Source organism: Chelmon rostratus, chromosome 12 (assembly GCF_017976325.1).
Source record: "Chelmon rostratus isolate fCheRos1 chromosome 12, fCheRos1.pri, whole genome shotgun sequence".
NCBI lineage: Eukaryota > Metazoa > Chordata > Actinopteri > Chaetodontiformes > Chaetodontidae > Chelmon > Chelmon rostratus.
This window is the reverse complement of record NC_055669.1, coordinates 3,773,321-3,789,701: the sequence shown is the minus strand read 5'-3', so window position 1 is coordinate 3,789,701 and position 16,381 is coordinate 3,773,321. Positions and strand designations below refer to the sequence as shown.

Sequence of the window (16,381 nt, the reverse complement as noted above, 5' to 3'; positions counted from 1 at the left end):
TCTGACCACAAAGAGGGAACAGTGATAACAGCACTGTATGTTTAGTGCGTATAGTTTACCTTTATTTATTGACTAAATAGTAATTAAACCCAGTGACAGTTTTTACAGTGCACAAGTACCTCAAACTTGTACTTCACAGCGGTACTTGAGTAAATGCTCTTAATTGCATTCCACCACTGACCAGTACAGAAGCAGCTGCTGTTACTGAGCGTTTGGAAACATATTTAATGAGCTGAAGTTCATCGTGTTCAAACAGGATTTCAGTGTTGTTTCAGTATTTGATGACAGACAGCAGCACTTCTTCTTTATAACCACCATAATGTCTTACAGTTGTTTTTCTATTGTATACCTTTATTCACAGACGCAGACACGTGCCTTTTAATCGAATTCATTCCTTTTTATTTGATTTTTAATGATTGAATTTCATTTGATTCTCTTTGATTTATAGTTGATTTTAATGATTGATTTTAATATGATTTTGATTGATTTTTTATTTGTTTGGCAATTAATGCCAAATTGTAAACCATCCTGCTGTCCCGAAATTTAGAGGACAGACGGATGGGGGGATGGGGGGGTGGAAGGAAGGGGGGAAGGAGGTAGGGGTGATGGTGGAGTTTAGGGGCGTGGAATGGAGCGGCGGGGACGGGAGGACGGGAAAGGGGTGTCGGTGGATCTGACGTCAAAATATAAGTGAGGTCCGAACATGCGGGTGGGAGGAAGGGAGGGGGGAGAGGGAATTGTGGTTGAGCAACCGGCAGCTTTCTTCTCCTTCTCCTCTTTTTCTTTCTTTTTCCTTTCCTCCTTTTCCTCTTTTTCTTTCTTTGTCCTTTCCTTCCTCTCTTCTTTTTCTTTCTTTTTTCTTTCCTTCCTCTCTTCTTCTTCTTTCCTTTTCCTTCGCTCCTCCTCCTCCTTTTCTTCTTTTTCCTTCTTTTTCCTTTCCTCCTTTTCTTCTTTGTCTTTCTTTTTCCTTTCCTCCTTTTCTTCCTTTTCTTTCTTTTTCCTTTCCTCCTTTTCTTCTTTGTCTTTCTTTTCCCTTTCCTTCCTCTCCTCTTTTTCTTTCTTCTTCCTTTCCTTCATCTGCTCTTTCTCTTCCTTTTCCTGTCCAGTCTTACAACTTTCCGTTGTTGTCTCTGTCTCCTTCCTTTTCTGGCAGAGCTCTTCCAGTTCCTCCACCTGTTGGACGATGGTCTGCCAGCGCTGTGCGTTGTCAGCCAGCTGTTTGTTTCTGGCCTCCAGCTCTCTGAGTCTGGTCTCCCAGCTCTGTTCCCTCTCGGCCAGCTGTTTGTTTCTGGCCTCCAGCTCTCTGAGTCTGGTCTCCCAGCTCTGTTCCCTGTCGGACAGCTGTCTGTTTCTGGCCTCCAGCTCTCTGAGTCTGGTCTCCCAGCTCTGTTCCCTCTCGGCCAGCTCCTTCGTGAAGTTGGTCTTGAGAACTTCAGCGCCATCTGTGGCCGCTGCGAGCATTTCAGAGAGACGCTCTTTCTCCTCTGTGAGGTCCAGGATGTGGGCGTCCCTCTCCTGCAGCTGCTGCTCCAGCTGCTTCACCTGCATCTGCAGTCTCTTCTGAGTCTCTGCCATCTCGCTGTTCTCCAGGTGCTGGATGTTTTCCACCTGGGACTCCACGCTCGTCTCTTTGGGGGAGACATCAGATTCACCTTCTGCGCTGCTCTCACTGCTGTTTTTCTCTTCCAGTCTACGTATTTCCTCTTCCAAGTTGGACACAGTGTAGACGTGTCTGCGCTTCGCATTCAGGAGCTGATCCCTTTCAAACCAGGCGCGGTTCAGCTGGACTCTCAGAAAGTTGTTCTGGTGGCGACTTTGCTCAAGAGCAGATTGTAGACGGAGAAATTCTCCGGGATGGATCGGATTGCCCTGAGAAACAGGGCCAACAAAGTGATCCCTGTTTCTTGGGTTAGGGTTTGTGGGGTTGCGTCGGTAAGCCATTGCACTATCTGTAGCGGACTGTACTGGTCTCTAGTGGACTGTATTTGTCTGTTGCAGACTCTAATTGTTTTCGCAGATCGTAGTAGGACACTTAGGAAAACGTGCTTGTGTGTGTAGCTGATTCAAGTCATTAATTCTGGGAGGTTCAATCATAGATCAACGCCCTTGAACTCTGACGACAAACATTGGTGGGCGGGGCTATTCCAGGATCACGTGGTTCCAGATTTAAAAAAAAAAAAAAAAAAGAAATTTCATACTATTTTTAGGGACACGGGGCAACGCACCGAGTCACTGGCTCCTACAGCTAATTCTGGAGTATTATGATATAATTACAACTTACTATTTCATGTTCAATTCCTGGGGGGGTGGGGGGGTTGGACAGGCCAATCAAAATTTGTGATTGTACATATACATTTTAATGTAAATGCAAGTTCAGTTTTAGATTTCTAAGTATGTTCGCAGTTGTGTAAAACTTGTGTCTCCACACGTTCACTCAGATTAATTGAACTGCTGCATGTTTGTTTGGTGCCTTAAAAAAGCCTTTTGTGGTTGCAAATGTTTTTTGTTTTTCTGTTTTTTTGCGATTTGGTAATGTTTTTCTTTTTTGTAATTTCATACCAGTTTATTTCATAAAAGCACCACAGACACGTATGTGTAGCACGTGGCAGGTTGGCTATGCTTGTTTGACTACACCTCAGATGGTCTCTTAATAAGGTGATGTAATTTGTGTCAATTTATTACAGGGTGAGACACAAGACATCCCACAAGAAAGTAGTGAAAAAATAAAATCTGAGTTTACTTACAAAAAAAAGGAAATCACTCATCTGTGCAGTTTTCATTCCAAATGGACCAAGACATGTTCATCATATATTAAAAAAGTGCCTCAATTTCATTTGTGCATGGTCTATTTAACTGTTCATTAAGTTGTTTACCTGCAAGCCAATACTACAAATAATACGCAGTGAGTTAAGATATTTTCTAAGGAACAGTTTTGGTTGAACAGGTTAATGCTGGAGCGAATCCAACGCCTGACTAATTTGGTGAGAAATTAAGTGCACATTGTATCGCGCATAAAACAGTCTTTAATGCTGCAGCACGTGTAGTCCATTGTTGTAGACGCCAATTTCACTGGATTGATACCATTATATACCTTGCATGTTTATCACTGCAATAAAAATAAGCCCTTGAAGACCAAACATTTCTTTCGCTGAGCTTGAGGAGAGGCTGTATGCTGCGCTGTAGAGCGCAGCTCATCTGATGAGACCGAACGCTGCGCTGTATAGCACAGTTTTCTTTAAACAGTGGATGCCGTGTAAGCACGCTAAAATTAAATTGTTTCCGTTAAATTCTAGCAGCTCAGGGAGAACTCAGAGTGAACCTGGAGTGATTTTATTTGTGGCCACTGCAGCATCACGCACACCGCTGGTTTGGCTGCTAGTATGCTTTCTTAAAGAACTGTCATCCTGTGCAACACTGTCTGTCACTGTTTTCTTTTCCCACCTTAAGAGTTTGTTTTTTTTTAATCAGCGGGCCATTTTAATAGTTGTTTTCTTTTATTCTTCCTTGAGGTCATATTATATTTTGGTAATTAATCTGAGCTGAGTGATGCCGTCATGTGCAATAAGTTTTATGGGTCAGTGCCATACATTTATGGGCAGGTGCAATCCCTTTCCTCAACTAAGAGACAGCCTGTTTAAAGGTCCCTTGTGTGAGTTTGCAGTGGCATTCATTCTTTTGGTGTGATCATATGATTATTATTGTTTGCTGTGAGTTTGTTATCTTGATTTTTTTAGGGGGCCACTAATTACCTGTCTCTGAGGCTGTTGCCAAGTAATTCCTTGGCAACCACGAGCATCTTGTCCTGCATTGTAGCCTAGTGTATTGTATCTCCTTGCATCCCATGCTATGAGTGACGGTGTATGACAGTGCAGTCCAGCTCGATAAATTGCCCTGTTTTTATCTGTTTTATGTACTATTGAATGTGTAAATAAAGTGGCTAATTAAATTGAAGTTGCCAGCCTCCTGTCCATTAATTTGAGACCCTTACCTGTGGCTGACCAATCAGTCTGGTACTGGAGGTGATGTTTGTGATTCACTAGCTTTTCAATACTACACTTACAAAGGGGCAACTCCTCCACGTCAGTGGTCTTGAGATTGCCCTCAGCACTACACATCTCTGGAAGTGTGTCCATCAAAATAAGGTGACATCTGATCACGCCTTTGCTCTTGTGGGAATCCCTGGTTTTCACCAGAGGTGAGTTACTGTCAGCTGCACTGACTGCTGCTCTCGGCACGTGCCAGTGAGGCATATACTAATATATAAAAAGTCTGTTTTGTCTGGTAATAAACATTGCAATAAAGCAGACTGTGACCTTTCCTATTATTCATTACATGGAGCAGGCTGATCATTTCAAGTACAAGTCAAGATATCTGGTGTAAATAATTCACAAAACATGGCTGGTTAAGGCACAGGATGATACAATATCATTGTTCTTTAACCAAAAATGCAGAACTATTATAATCATCATCATTGACTTCAATTATCATGATAAATAATGCAAGTGTGTATAACATATTTTTATATATGTTCTTATTGATGTACAGTATTTTCTATGAACACACAGCTGTGTTTTGATGCCATTCATTATCTGTTTATGCACCAGCATTCAGTTACAGATACTTCACAAGAGAAGTTTAAGTTGTTGACAGCTACATTCATAGACACTTAAAAAGACCTCATATTTAATCATATCTGTCAGATATATGACAGTACAACAAAAGTTAAGGGATCACCAGACTTATTCAATTTCATCCTTAAGGAGACACAAATGTCTGTGGCAAATTTAATGCCGATCCATCCAATAGCTGTTGAGCTACTTCTCTCAAAACCACACATGTCAACCTCATGGTGGTGCTACAGGAAAAGTTAGGGGGTCACCAAACACGTTAGAATTCATCCTTTGGGCACCATGAAAGTCAGATGTTATTGGCAATCCATCTTCTGGATGTTGAGATGTTTCAGTGTGTGGTGGACAGACCAACAGACCAACAGACTGATGCACAGATGGTTCACCTGCCAGGTATTTTATGAAAGCACCTGCCCCTTTCCAAACATTTTCCAAGGACGACTTCCCAGATTGTGGTCATACAGTAATCACTGCAAAATTAAATCTTATAGTTGACCAGCAGCCCAGTATCAAATATACAGGGGCCCAATACCAGTCATCACTGCTCTATGCTTATTGATCTACTTTATACATGCACTTACATCGTGCTGTATCTATTGACAAAATATTCTTTCAGTGGCTGGATGCTGCTATTATAGCTGTGGTGCCGACTGCCAATAACACAGTTTCTTTTCGGTCTATCTCAACAGGCTGTATAAGGGCCTATAACATAGCGGCTCCGGAGCCGCATGGCTCTTTCATCCCTCTGATGCGCCCCCGGAAAATAATTCATGAGCATTTAATTGAAATGTATTTTATTTTAGTTCGTTCATTTTGAAACAAACATCGTGCACGCCTCACAGATGACAGTTTATGATCCTCTGTGCAGATGCAGGTGACGGCGCACAGCCCTGAGGTGCAGACGCTGTGCGCTGAGGTTCAGGAGCAGAAATCACATTAACCACCTTTGATTAATATTTTAATTGCCTATTGTTAAACATATATTCAGATTTTTTTTTAATTGTTCAGTGAAATAGTCCTTTTATTATTCAGGGTGACAGCTGACTGCACGCGCCAGTAAAATGATGACGGCACGCAGAGAGTGGACGGCATTTTTGGTTTGCGGCCGGTGGAGAGTTTTTTTCATAAATACAAGGACTCAAACAGACATTGAGTATTTTACTTGAAAGTAACCTTCAACCCAACGTCTTTAATTCTGAGTTCAGAATGTTTTTGTTGCATAAAGAAATGTCATTTCATTTTCTCTGCAGTCGTTGATTGATTTCATAAATGCAACACATGATAGTTTGTTTATTCATAGCATAAAGGCTAAAAAGAAACGTTTCATGCAGTGTTTTTTCATTTAACATGCCAAAGGAGTTTTGTGGCTCCCAGTGTTTTCTTCACTGTGGGAAACGGATCCAAATGGCTCTTTGAGTGGTCAAGGTTGCCGACCCCTGCTCTAGAACAAACAACACAAACTCAGATTACTCCCCCTTTTAAAGAAATGTAACTGATGATAGACCCAGTCTGGTCTGAAATTTTCTCAACAATGTCAGAAGTTTTGAATATACAGTGCAAACGCTGTTACAGCAGTGTTCAGAACCCTTTTTCAAATCATTCATTTCCATGTACACCCTTATTTATAGTCATCTATTGCAATTAACTTATGCACCTATGTATTTATGTATCATGCCACAGGATATATGCATCTACGCTGCCTCATTATTCACACTTCATTTGTCATAATGCAACCCGTTTCCTTTCTTTTTCTTCTTCATGGACATACTGAATATAAATATTTACATATACCAGACTTTTCTTCTCATAATACTATGGCTAACTAGCTCTACACTGTAGTACCAAGACAATGATACTCCTTATTTCATGTTTCCTACATGGCTCAACAGCTGGTGAAAATACTCACTTGCTGGGTTTCAAGTGTCTGTGTAAGATGCTGCAGCTGTGGATGACCTCCACAAAGACAGTCTCTGTGATACACATGGGGGACACGTCCACAGAAGACGCTTATAGCATCCAAGCAGGGTGGCACAGTCCCAACCTACAAGGTCAGGAGACAGGAGACAGTTGCTGTCAGGTCAGATATTGTGTTTCGGTCGTTTTAGTGTGTCAGGTGTTTACAGTGTGTGGGCAGTCCAAACACTAAAGCGGGAAGTCAGTTTAAAGCTGTACTTCATACAACAAGCCTTATTGTGCACTAGCCTCAGCTAATTATACAAACAGAACACTTGTTAGCATGCATGACTGATCCAAAGAGACATCCATACCTCCTACACACTCCATCACCATGCACAGGTTAGTGTTTGTCTCAAATGAGCAAAACATGGAGACAACGCGACAACAAAGGGGCTGCCAGTGAAGGTGAGGATGAGGCACATTACAAGTCAAATCCTGTATTGAGAATCTTACATACAAAAACATTATCAACAATATGAACTGTTGGGCAGTTTAATTTACAACAATGCATCATAATTTATTAACTGACCATACGTGACGATAAATGGAAAGTAGTGGTGCATTACAAGCCGAAGAATCAAGAGAAAGTACCACAAAACTGTATCCAAATAAATCCAGGAAGTCAATTCTACCAAGAAAAAAAACTAAGTTTTGTGGTGTAACCATGAACTTTAATTTCCAGTATATCCAAAAACAAGTCATGTCAAAGTCCATCTATTCCTTCCTTCCTCTGTCATCTCACATTTATAACCAAAACAAAAAATGGCACTTGGGATTGCTTTTTGTCTGTGTTTAACACATGCTCGACTGAGAAGTATCTTAAGACATGTTTATCCAAAATTAGACATGTGGATGTTTTGCAAACAAAAGACTTGGACACTACAAGTGGAGAACAGTCCACATTAGATTTCTATACACATTTCTTGTCAATCGCAGCAAGGAACAGGTGTCTGTATGACCCCCAGTGGCTTTGATTTGCTGTATTAACCAATCCTGAATGTTCTATAGATTCTTTTATAAGTGACCAAACTGACATTTCTCTTATTCTCAAACACATCTTTAAACTCTAAAGTCTAAATATAACTGAAAACCAAATCTATACTCAGTTTTACATCATTTCCAACAAAGTGCCTCATCTCATCATATTCTCCAAATAAATTAAATACAAAGAAATTCATAACACATACATATTAACACGTTTCATCTCACATATACCCATATTTTACTGGACATTGTAACCTATGAATCTGTGTATGATTGACTGAAATGAATTCAGTGACTTGACTTAAGTTGATTTTTGTGTGTCTGCTCACACATTAGGCAGTGAAATTAATTCTTTTTAACTGCTTTACTCCTGCCGCATATTTTATGAATTAAAGTCATCCAATCCTCACAGGACTGTTTCCATTAAACAGCAACGACTTGCTCTTCATCTTCCCATCAGCCAATTACTGTCTTCAGCTTTCCAGATGCGGGCTGTAGCTCAAGCATGGCTGACTGGCAGTTGTGTCAATGAATGGGAAATGAGCGGCTGCAGCAAAAGCGGGTCTGGAGTTTGGTCTGAGGAAGTAAAGAAAGAAAAATTATGAATGAGCCACAAAGAGATTATTGATTAATATCAGCAAGTTACTTTCATAACAATCACTGGAACAATAACTACATGTTTTAGTGCAGTGACAGTGGGATTCCTCCAGGTACGGGCCGAGCACTGGTTTTACTGGCAGCCACACAGACTACACAAACATGGTTTATATGAACACAGTTAGCTGCGTGTGGCCAGTGGAGGTGTTCTGTTACTGTAAAAAGTGAGCTGATGCACGCTCATGTTTGTTACCATCCATATAAGTCAGCGTAGTGAGGAGGGGTGCATCCGGGGAAACATAGTTGGTGTACTGCAGATCCTCCATCAAAGGTGGTGTCAGCTGACCAGGAGTAAGTAAAGTCATCATGGCAGAGGAAGCAGGGTTTGGGCCGACGTATTTCTTTTGACGAGCTCGACAGTTTTGAAACCAAACCTGGAGGAAGGGAGAATGGATGGATAACTGGTCTGAAGAGAAATATTGTTCACTTGTACAGAAACTCCTCCAGAGGCAGCAGAGGCTGCTTTACCTGAATAACCCTGCGGCTGAGACCGGTCCTCTCTGCCAGTTTCTGGAGGGTCTGGGCATCTGGGTTGTTATCTTTAGCAAAGTGAGTCTGCATCACCTGCAGGTGAAGAGATGACAGATGGGACTCATTCACACAGCTGAAAGTTCAGACGACGTTGATAATGTTATTATAACAGTTTAGAAGAGTCGACAGGAGAGGCACAGAGAGTGATCGGTGTGTGTTTGAATACAATGCATTAACTACCACTGCCACTAGAGGGCAGAAAACAGCTAAAAAAGGTGACCAAACATCACTGGCTGGTACATTTGTTCTGCTAACATCACCTAGTTACACATTGAGCAGACGCAGAGCAACAGTAGCACACACACACACACACACACACAGACACAGTACCTGTAATTGGTCGACAGTGAAGCTGGTCCTGGCCCTCTTAGCAGGTCTGGGCAAAGTGCTGGAGTCATCTTTGTCTCCCGCCTCTTCTTCCTCTTTTGGTTCCTCTTTAAGACAACACACAGGACATATAACAAAGATCATGTGACATTTTGAAATCTTGGTCCTGTTTCAGAAACATCGTCATCATCAGATGCACACCTACAGAAAGGTGGCTTTGCTTTGTGTAAAATCAGGTTGTATTGTTCTCCAATATGTGTGGGTTAGTATTGAAGTGAATTTAAAGAATTCAAGTGAAGTGTATTTAAAGTATATTTAAATATTGCTAAATATTTTTTCCAGTATTTTACATAAATGTGCACTTACTTTAAATAGATTGAACATTAAAGAAATATCCTACAGCAAGATCTATTTTTTAGTAAAATGTAATCTAAATTTTCAAAGTGCACTTTTAAGATAACTGCTGTCAAATACTTAGTTGTATATCTTCATGAAGCGTGTTAAAAGACTTGGCATAATATTGCACTTCAAATAAACTTATACAGTCATGCTGTCATGACAGACTCAAAAATTAACCTTTATTCACTAATCTGTATATATCTTTTTGCCATGCAGCGCAGCACATACAGACACACAAAAAAATGTCCATACAAGGCCGACCTCACACATGAACTTATTTCACAACTACAGACAATGCTAGCTGGTGCCACATTTTTAAAGCTTGTTTTTTTTTAGTTTTATCATCTTAAGATCAAACACCCAGAATGCTGTATCCTGCTGTCATTGACAGCTTGGCAAATCTCTCAAGGACAGGCAGGAATTAATGTGCATTGAATGTGTAAAATATCTGAGGACATATATGTACAGTACATCCTGTTCATCCTTACTTTTTAAGTGCACTTAACGTGTACTGGAAATGCTCAAGCAATATATAAATATACTAATGTGGATGTACTTGTAATCCATTAGTAGTACATTTCATGTACATTAAAGGTGCAATATATTTAAGAAAATTGGTAGTACACTGTTTTTAGTACAGTACAGTTATTGTACAGTTAGGTGTATTGGAAATGCTAAAGTAATATGTCAAAATACATGAGTGTCTAAAGTAGATGTATTTGTATTCAATCAATGTTAAATTTTATGTACACTTAAAATACAGCTCACATTACAATATAAATGTATTTGCGTTGTACTTTAAATTGAAGAACAGCATGAACGAATATAAAATAATTTGTATATTTGCAGTATATTGAGTATATTTAAAATTGTCCTATTTCAGCACAGTCAGGTGGACTTAATGCAACTTCAGTTGGACATTTATACAACTTAAAAACTGTTTAAATGAAATAAGTACAAAATTAGTTGTTCCAATTTTACACACTAAGTGCACTATACTGCTTAATAGTATGAATGCAACTCCACTTTAGTATGCTCAGTATACTGATATTTAGCATGTTTAGCGTATTTCTTTCACCAGGGCTGACTGCCTCACTACTGATCTGGAGACTACTGCCATGTGGTCTGTTTACAGTCATTCATGACAGAGCAGCAGTCGTGGTGTGCAGAAGGGTTGCACTGGAGTTGGCTTTTCTACATGTGTATTACTGTAAAAGGACTCTTTCTCCTACGTCCTTGGTGTTGTCTTCACTATCAACTTGAAGAGAACGCTGCTGTAGCCCCGACCTGTACTGATGTTACATGACTGCAGAGAAATACTTCAGGAGTTACAGCAGCTACAGACGTGGTCAGGCTGTTTACCACGTTAATGTCATTTGTACAAATGATGGTTGTTTTCTCTACAAGCCCTGTGGACCTTGTAGATGTGCTGTTTTAGGCAACGACAAACTTAAGCAGTCTGCTCTTCAAATCCCTGTTCATCATCATCGTAGAGGGTTTATTGGTGAAGATTCAAATGGCTGTAAAGTTCACATTAGCTGGTGAAATGACTGTAGAACCATTAAATGATGAAGGGACTAAATTAGGAGAAATAAGATCTTTTTGAGCTTGATTTAAACTAATGATTTAAATTCTACAAATAAATATTGTGATGCAGTTTAACACGAGGCTGTAACACGATTCTTCAGATGAGTTTCTTCATCAAACAGCATCAGTAAGCTTCTTTACTTAGAAATGACTCTTAGCACATGCCTCCAGTTTTTGCCATCAATGATTTGGTATCAAAAATCTGAACTGCTGCCTGTCAGTAACCACAGGATCATAGACTGGGTTAATCAATAATCATTGGCTGTAGCTGCTCTGTACTGCAGTGGAGTGGCAGCAGACTTTCTGCATGATCTGATACCACTGAGGGTAAATGGGAAAGTGAGTTTCTTAATGATTTGGGTGATCTGACCATATATTTCTAATTTAATTTCTCTTTATTATTGTCATCTGTCAGTTTTTCCTCTCATCCGTCTCATCCACATACTCACCATTTTCCTTAGCACGTTTGATATTCTCCATCATAATGTCGTAGTGTGGCCGGCAGAAGACCCTGTTCTCCAGCAGTCCACATTCCTCCCCAGTGGACAGCTGCCGCTTACAAGAGCTGCAGGAGAAACAGGCTAGGTGGAAGGTGCTGCCGCGGGCCCGACGCACCCAGTCACTGGAATGGATGTTACGGCCACAGCGAGCACAACGGGTCCCATATCTCCTGAAGAAAGACAGCAAACAGGAGGAGAGGTGGAACCCAAGTTGAGCTGCTATCTGGTGATTGATCAGAGATAGTTCAGTAAAATCTTGTAAAGCCAGCAGCATTTCTCCCTCAACTTGATGTCCACTTCACTTTACCACTAATTACACTGACCTGCTGATGCACAATCCATGAAAACCTCTCAACTCAGCACACTGACAGATTCTGGGCTTCTCCTGCCTGCATGTGTCAGAGTGTGTTGCATGTGAAGCTATCAACATGTTAACACTCGTTCTTATCCCATATGGACACACAGACACAGATACCTCTGTCATGCTGTTCAAAGTCACCTCAGAGCTCAGTCTGTGTACAGGCTGGTCTCTTTCCCATGAGTCATCATGCCTTTATATGCATTCAGAGACTTACTGATCGAACTGTTAACTGTTAGTCACCATAAAAACAGAACTCAAAACATTTTCACAGCACTTTGCAAAGTGATAGAAAAAGAGGCAGGCATGCCAACAGCATTTCCTAACTTGAGGATGTCAATCAGATTTTGCAAAATGTGCAGAGGCATGCTAGATCAAACATTCAAATTCTGTCATTCAGTGATCATGCACCTCAGAAAGCCCACACACACACAACAGGACGGACAGAGTCCTCTGTTCTCTTATTAACAGAACACATGGAATACAACATATGTAATTTCCCTCCCTCTGTGATTTGTCCATTGAAGGCCAAAAAGCACATTTCCACGACGCCGAGCTTTTCCACTCGCATTCTTCCCCTTCCTCGAACACAGACCGCATGACATGTTTACTTTCACATGGATCATGTGGCGCCGTGTCGCCATCATTCTGCTTTCTAATTTGTACAACAAGGTCGCTGGAGAGAAAATCGTGCTACGTCTGGCTTACCTGAAGTAGTCGAGTTTGCAGAAAACCTGTTTATCCTTGATGTAGCAGCTCACGTGTCGGCCCAGCGATGCCTGACACACACTGCACGAGAGGCAGCGCACGTGCCAGCACAAGTTGTTCACCTGAGGCAGAGGAGAAAAGACATTTGAACAAAATATGGATTACAAGTGTCATTTTACACCTCCACGTGTAGCACATTTAATACTAGCCTTATAACTGATGGCGGTACATTATGCTGCTGGTTATTCACCATAACCACCGATCTTATGAGCTACTTAACCTGCATATGCTTATGCAAATTTCATTGACATGTCATGCTCAATGACAATAAAGAAATCTTGATCTTGATATGCTATTTTATTTATGAGAAACACTTTTACCATCAGGGGTGCAAAAGAGAGAAAAATGTGCAGTCAAGAAATGTAATTATGAGTACAGACCAACATGAAGCAATAAATGATTGAAGTGCAGGTTTTGAATTCTCTGACGTGTTGCAGTGTAACATGCAGGTAGACTGTCCTCAGTTACACACTCTAACTCGGTCATTTTGAAAAACAGACAGCACAACTGGAATATAAATTTACTTGACTGTTTTAGAAAACATCAAATTCATCTTGTTTGTTCGACAAACATGTTCTCCTCAGCCAGAGCCTCCATTATACTTGAAATTGGATAATTCTTTAGTTGAGCAGAAAAATGGTGGGATATTAAAAAGAAAGAAATGAAGTTTTGGGAGTTTATTCTCCCACTTGTTCTGAACAGGTCTAACCTGTCAGTACCATGGTGCAGCATGTGAGTCTGACCTTCAGCAGGTATCTGTCCACTATCTCCAGACCGCAGGAGCTGCACACAGACTTCCCCTGCGGGGTGGCCACCGCGGGGGCGGACGAGGACGAGGACGAGGACAGGGAGGACGGAGAGGTGCAGTCGTCGTCGAAATCAGGCCCAGAGGAGCCCTGTCAGAAGAAACAGTCTGATCAGGGAGCAGCTTCCAGAATCTCTTTACACCTCACTCAATGGCTCTGTCCCTGAAGGCATCACCCGAAGCAAAGCAGGGTGCGAACATCAAACTGGAAGAAAACAAGGCTTTAAACGAAGAAAGCGCAGCTGTGGGACTGTTTGGGTGTATTCAGCGGCACTTTGAACACTCTGCCTGGACGTCCCTCACTGGGTCTAATAAAAACACCTACTGTGTCCACTAAAAGGTTTGCTGGTTGGAGCCGAGCCGGTCGCCTTCCTGCCTCTGACATGGCGTCCACGGTGCTGCCCGGACACAGTGACGGCCCAGTGTGCTCATGTCCCGCTCATACTTTCATGGCACACAGCGCCTGAACCGTCTCCTCTTGTGTCTCCCGGTGTCGGGCCCCGTGTGTCAGCTACTTTCTGCCTTTTTGGGGGAAAATGCCGCCTCCGTGTGTCCGGTTGTCAAAGCCCGCTCCGGGTCATCAGACAGCGGCCTCAGTCCCAGCTGAACGTCATCCGCGCTGATTGTGTTCGCGTGCGCGTGGGAGCGAGCCCTCGGCCGGACGCACGCGACTGCTACCTGTGGCACCCCGGCACGCGCCTCATGTGTTCACCTGACCACAGATCTATTGTGCTCATGAACATGTTAATGCAAAGGCCTGAAATACTGAAAGCTTTCATACAAAGAGAACTATCGGCCCAATGCGAGGAATAAATAAATGTTTATTTATTGTTATTATTATGAATCTTAAATAATTTAAAACTATTTCTACTGAGGCTTTTTTATTAGCAGAAAATAATGGACTTGACTGTGTCGGACTGCTGCTATTAGAGCGGATCCAGGCCCACATTTAATAAACACGATCCTTTAATATCTGCTTGCATGAAAGTAGGCTAAACATTTAATTTTGCGTCTTTTATCTTATTAAGGAAATAATCATAACGTTGTGAAGTTAATGAAGTTAGTGACATAAGAAAAGCTCTGGGTTTCACCGGAATGAATCATGTCAGATAAAACAAGCCTCCGTGTTTGGTTTGGATGAGGCGTGCTGCAGGAGCGGTAAAGAAAGCCACGGATTTCAGTTAAGTCTTTCTGAAGCTGTCTCTCACAGTACACTCACCAGGCTGTTGGAGGCAGAGGGAAACATTGTCAGTGAAACATCTGCCGGCTCCTCCGGTCCATCCCCGCTCAGCCAGATGTGTTCGGTCCGCAGCAGCAGCCCGTTAGTCCGGCGTTTGACCCCGGTGTCAGCCCGCTGTCCTCCAGCTCGCCAGCCTTCGCTTCTTGTTCTTGCGGAGACTTTGTTGACTCACCGCAGAACTTCAGCTTTGTTCTGGTCATTTTAAGCAGCCCTGTGAACCTCCCACCGCCGGCCCGGACCCGCCCGCCGCAGCCTGCCATCTTCATACTGAGGATGAAGATTATGAGTCTTCGTTTTCTGTCTTTCTTTGTAGAATGGACAACATATGGAGGGTACAAACTCGATGTGATAGTTAAAAGGTGGATAAAAGATCAGATTTTTTAAAGCAGCAAACTCTTTTCATTGCTTGCAAGATAAAAACTTAAATTCAGGCTCATCAGTGAGAAAATCAGTCAGCAAATATTACACAAACTAACAGGACTTTCCCTAATCATTCTCTCCAAATCCAACTAAGACTGCAAAGCTTTCAGAAAACCAAATCTTTACTGTGAGAAACATGAGATTCTGTTGGACCGCTCCGACACTGTCAGTGCTCCTCATCTTTTCCTCGCTGGCCTTTAGGGACTTTATGAACACAGCACAGGTCAGGCCTGGGGACTGGATCTTTGGCTATTTATTCAGACATCCACACCTTGTGAGCAGCAGCACTCTCGGGACGGCTCACCAGCACAGCAAACTCCTCAGACCTGCTCACACACTTTCATGCATGAAATTATTTGAGGGTGAAACTCTGTTTTACACTGAAGTTATTTTACTTTGAAGTATCTGCACTTTCATAAGTAGAAATAAATACACTCATTCTTTACTGCTGGCTATTATGATATTTTATTATGTATAGTTTGCACTTTATAGTCTTATTTCAGAATTTTTCACTTATTTCACTGTGTGTAATGCTGCTGCTGCACAGCAATTTCCCAGCTTGGGATAAATAAAGTATATCTATCTATCTATCTATTGTATAACATGTTGCATTGTTCTATGACCCCCCATGATTCTGGACTTTTGAACTAAAATCTATACCAACTGAGAATTAGCTCTTTTTCGTGTTTTATCCTTTTCAGCTTTAAGGAACTGTTTCATAATCTAGCAGCAACATGCAGGGGGGCGTCTGGCAGTGCTAAGTGGTCTCCCCCTCTTTAGAAAACAGTGAGAGGCGTCCCCTCTTCCATGATTTCCTTGTCAGACTTTAAGTGAAGACGACGGCTGACCAAAGACTGGGGTCAAAAAGGCATGAATGAAAACAGTCTCAGAGGCACATTGTGAATGGCAGAGCAAGAATCTCTGAACGTCTGCGACCTGATACCTCGGGCACCCAGCCTTCTAAACTGGGCCTTCAGGACGTCATTTAATAGCACCGAGGTGGAGGGTAGACTGGGTTTAACCTCTAGACGGGGTTTAACCTCCAACAGAAAAGTGTAACACAGGCTTTTCAAACTAATCTGAAAACTGGAAGAATCACAAAAAATGGCATCATTGATAAACTGAGCTCATGAACAAATCCTGATTTTGCAAATATATTTCCCTCAAGACTGATCTGACTCTTCCTCTGAGTTAGATTTAGTATTATGGAATTCATATTTG

General features: G+C 41.7%; 1 protein-coding gene across 1 annotated transcript; it reads right to left on the bottom strand.

The window, feature by feature from the left end:
* Nucleotides 1-7,005: 7,005 nt before the first annotated feature.
* On the bottom strand, nt 7,006-14,900 carry LOC121614896 (LIM/homeobox protein Lhx8-like). Its single transcript, XM_041948992.1, has 8 exons — nt 14,720-14,900; nt 13,439-13,591; nt 12,636-12,757; nt 11,519-11,739; nt 9,087-9,190; nt 8,694-8,789; nt 8,419-8,599; nt 7,006-8,144 (listed from the first exon to the last, which is right to left on the bottom strand). Exons 1-8 carry the CDS (start codon nt 14,744-14,746, stop codon nt 8,068-8,070), a joined length of 981 nt encoding a protein of 326 aa, XP_041804926.1. The 5' UTR covers nt 14,747-14,900; the 3' UTR covers nt 7,006-8,067.
* Nucleotides 14,901-16,381: the final 1,481 nt, after the last annotated feature.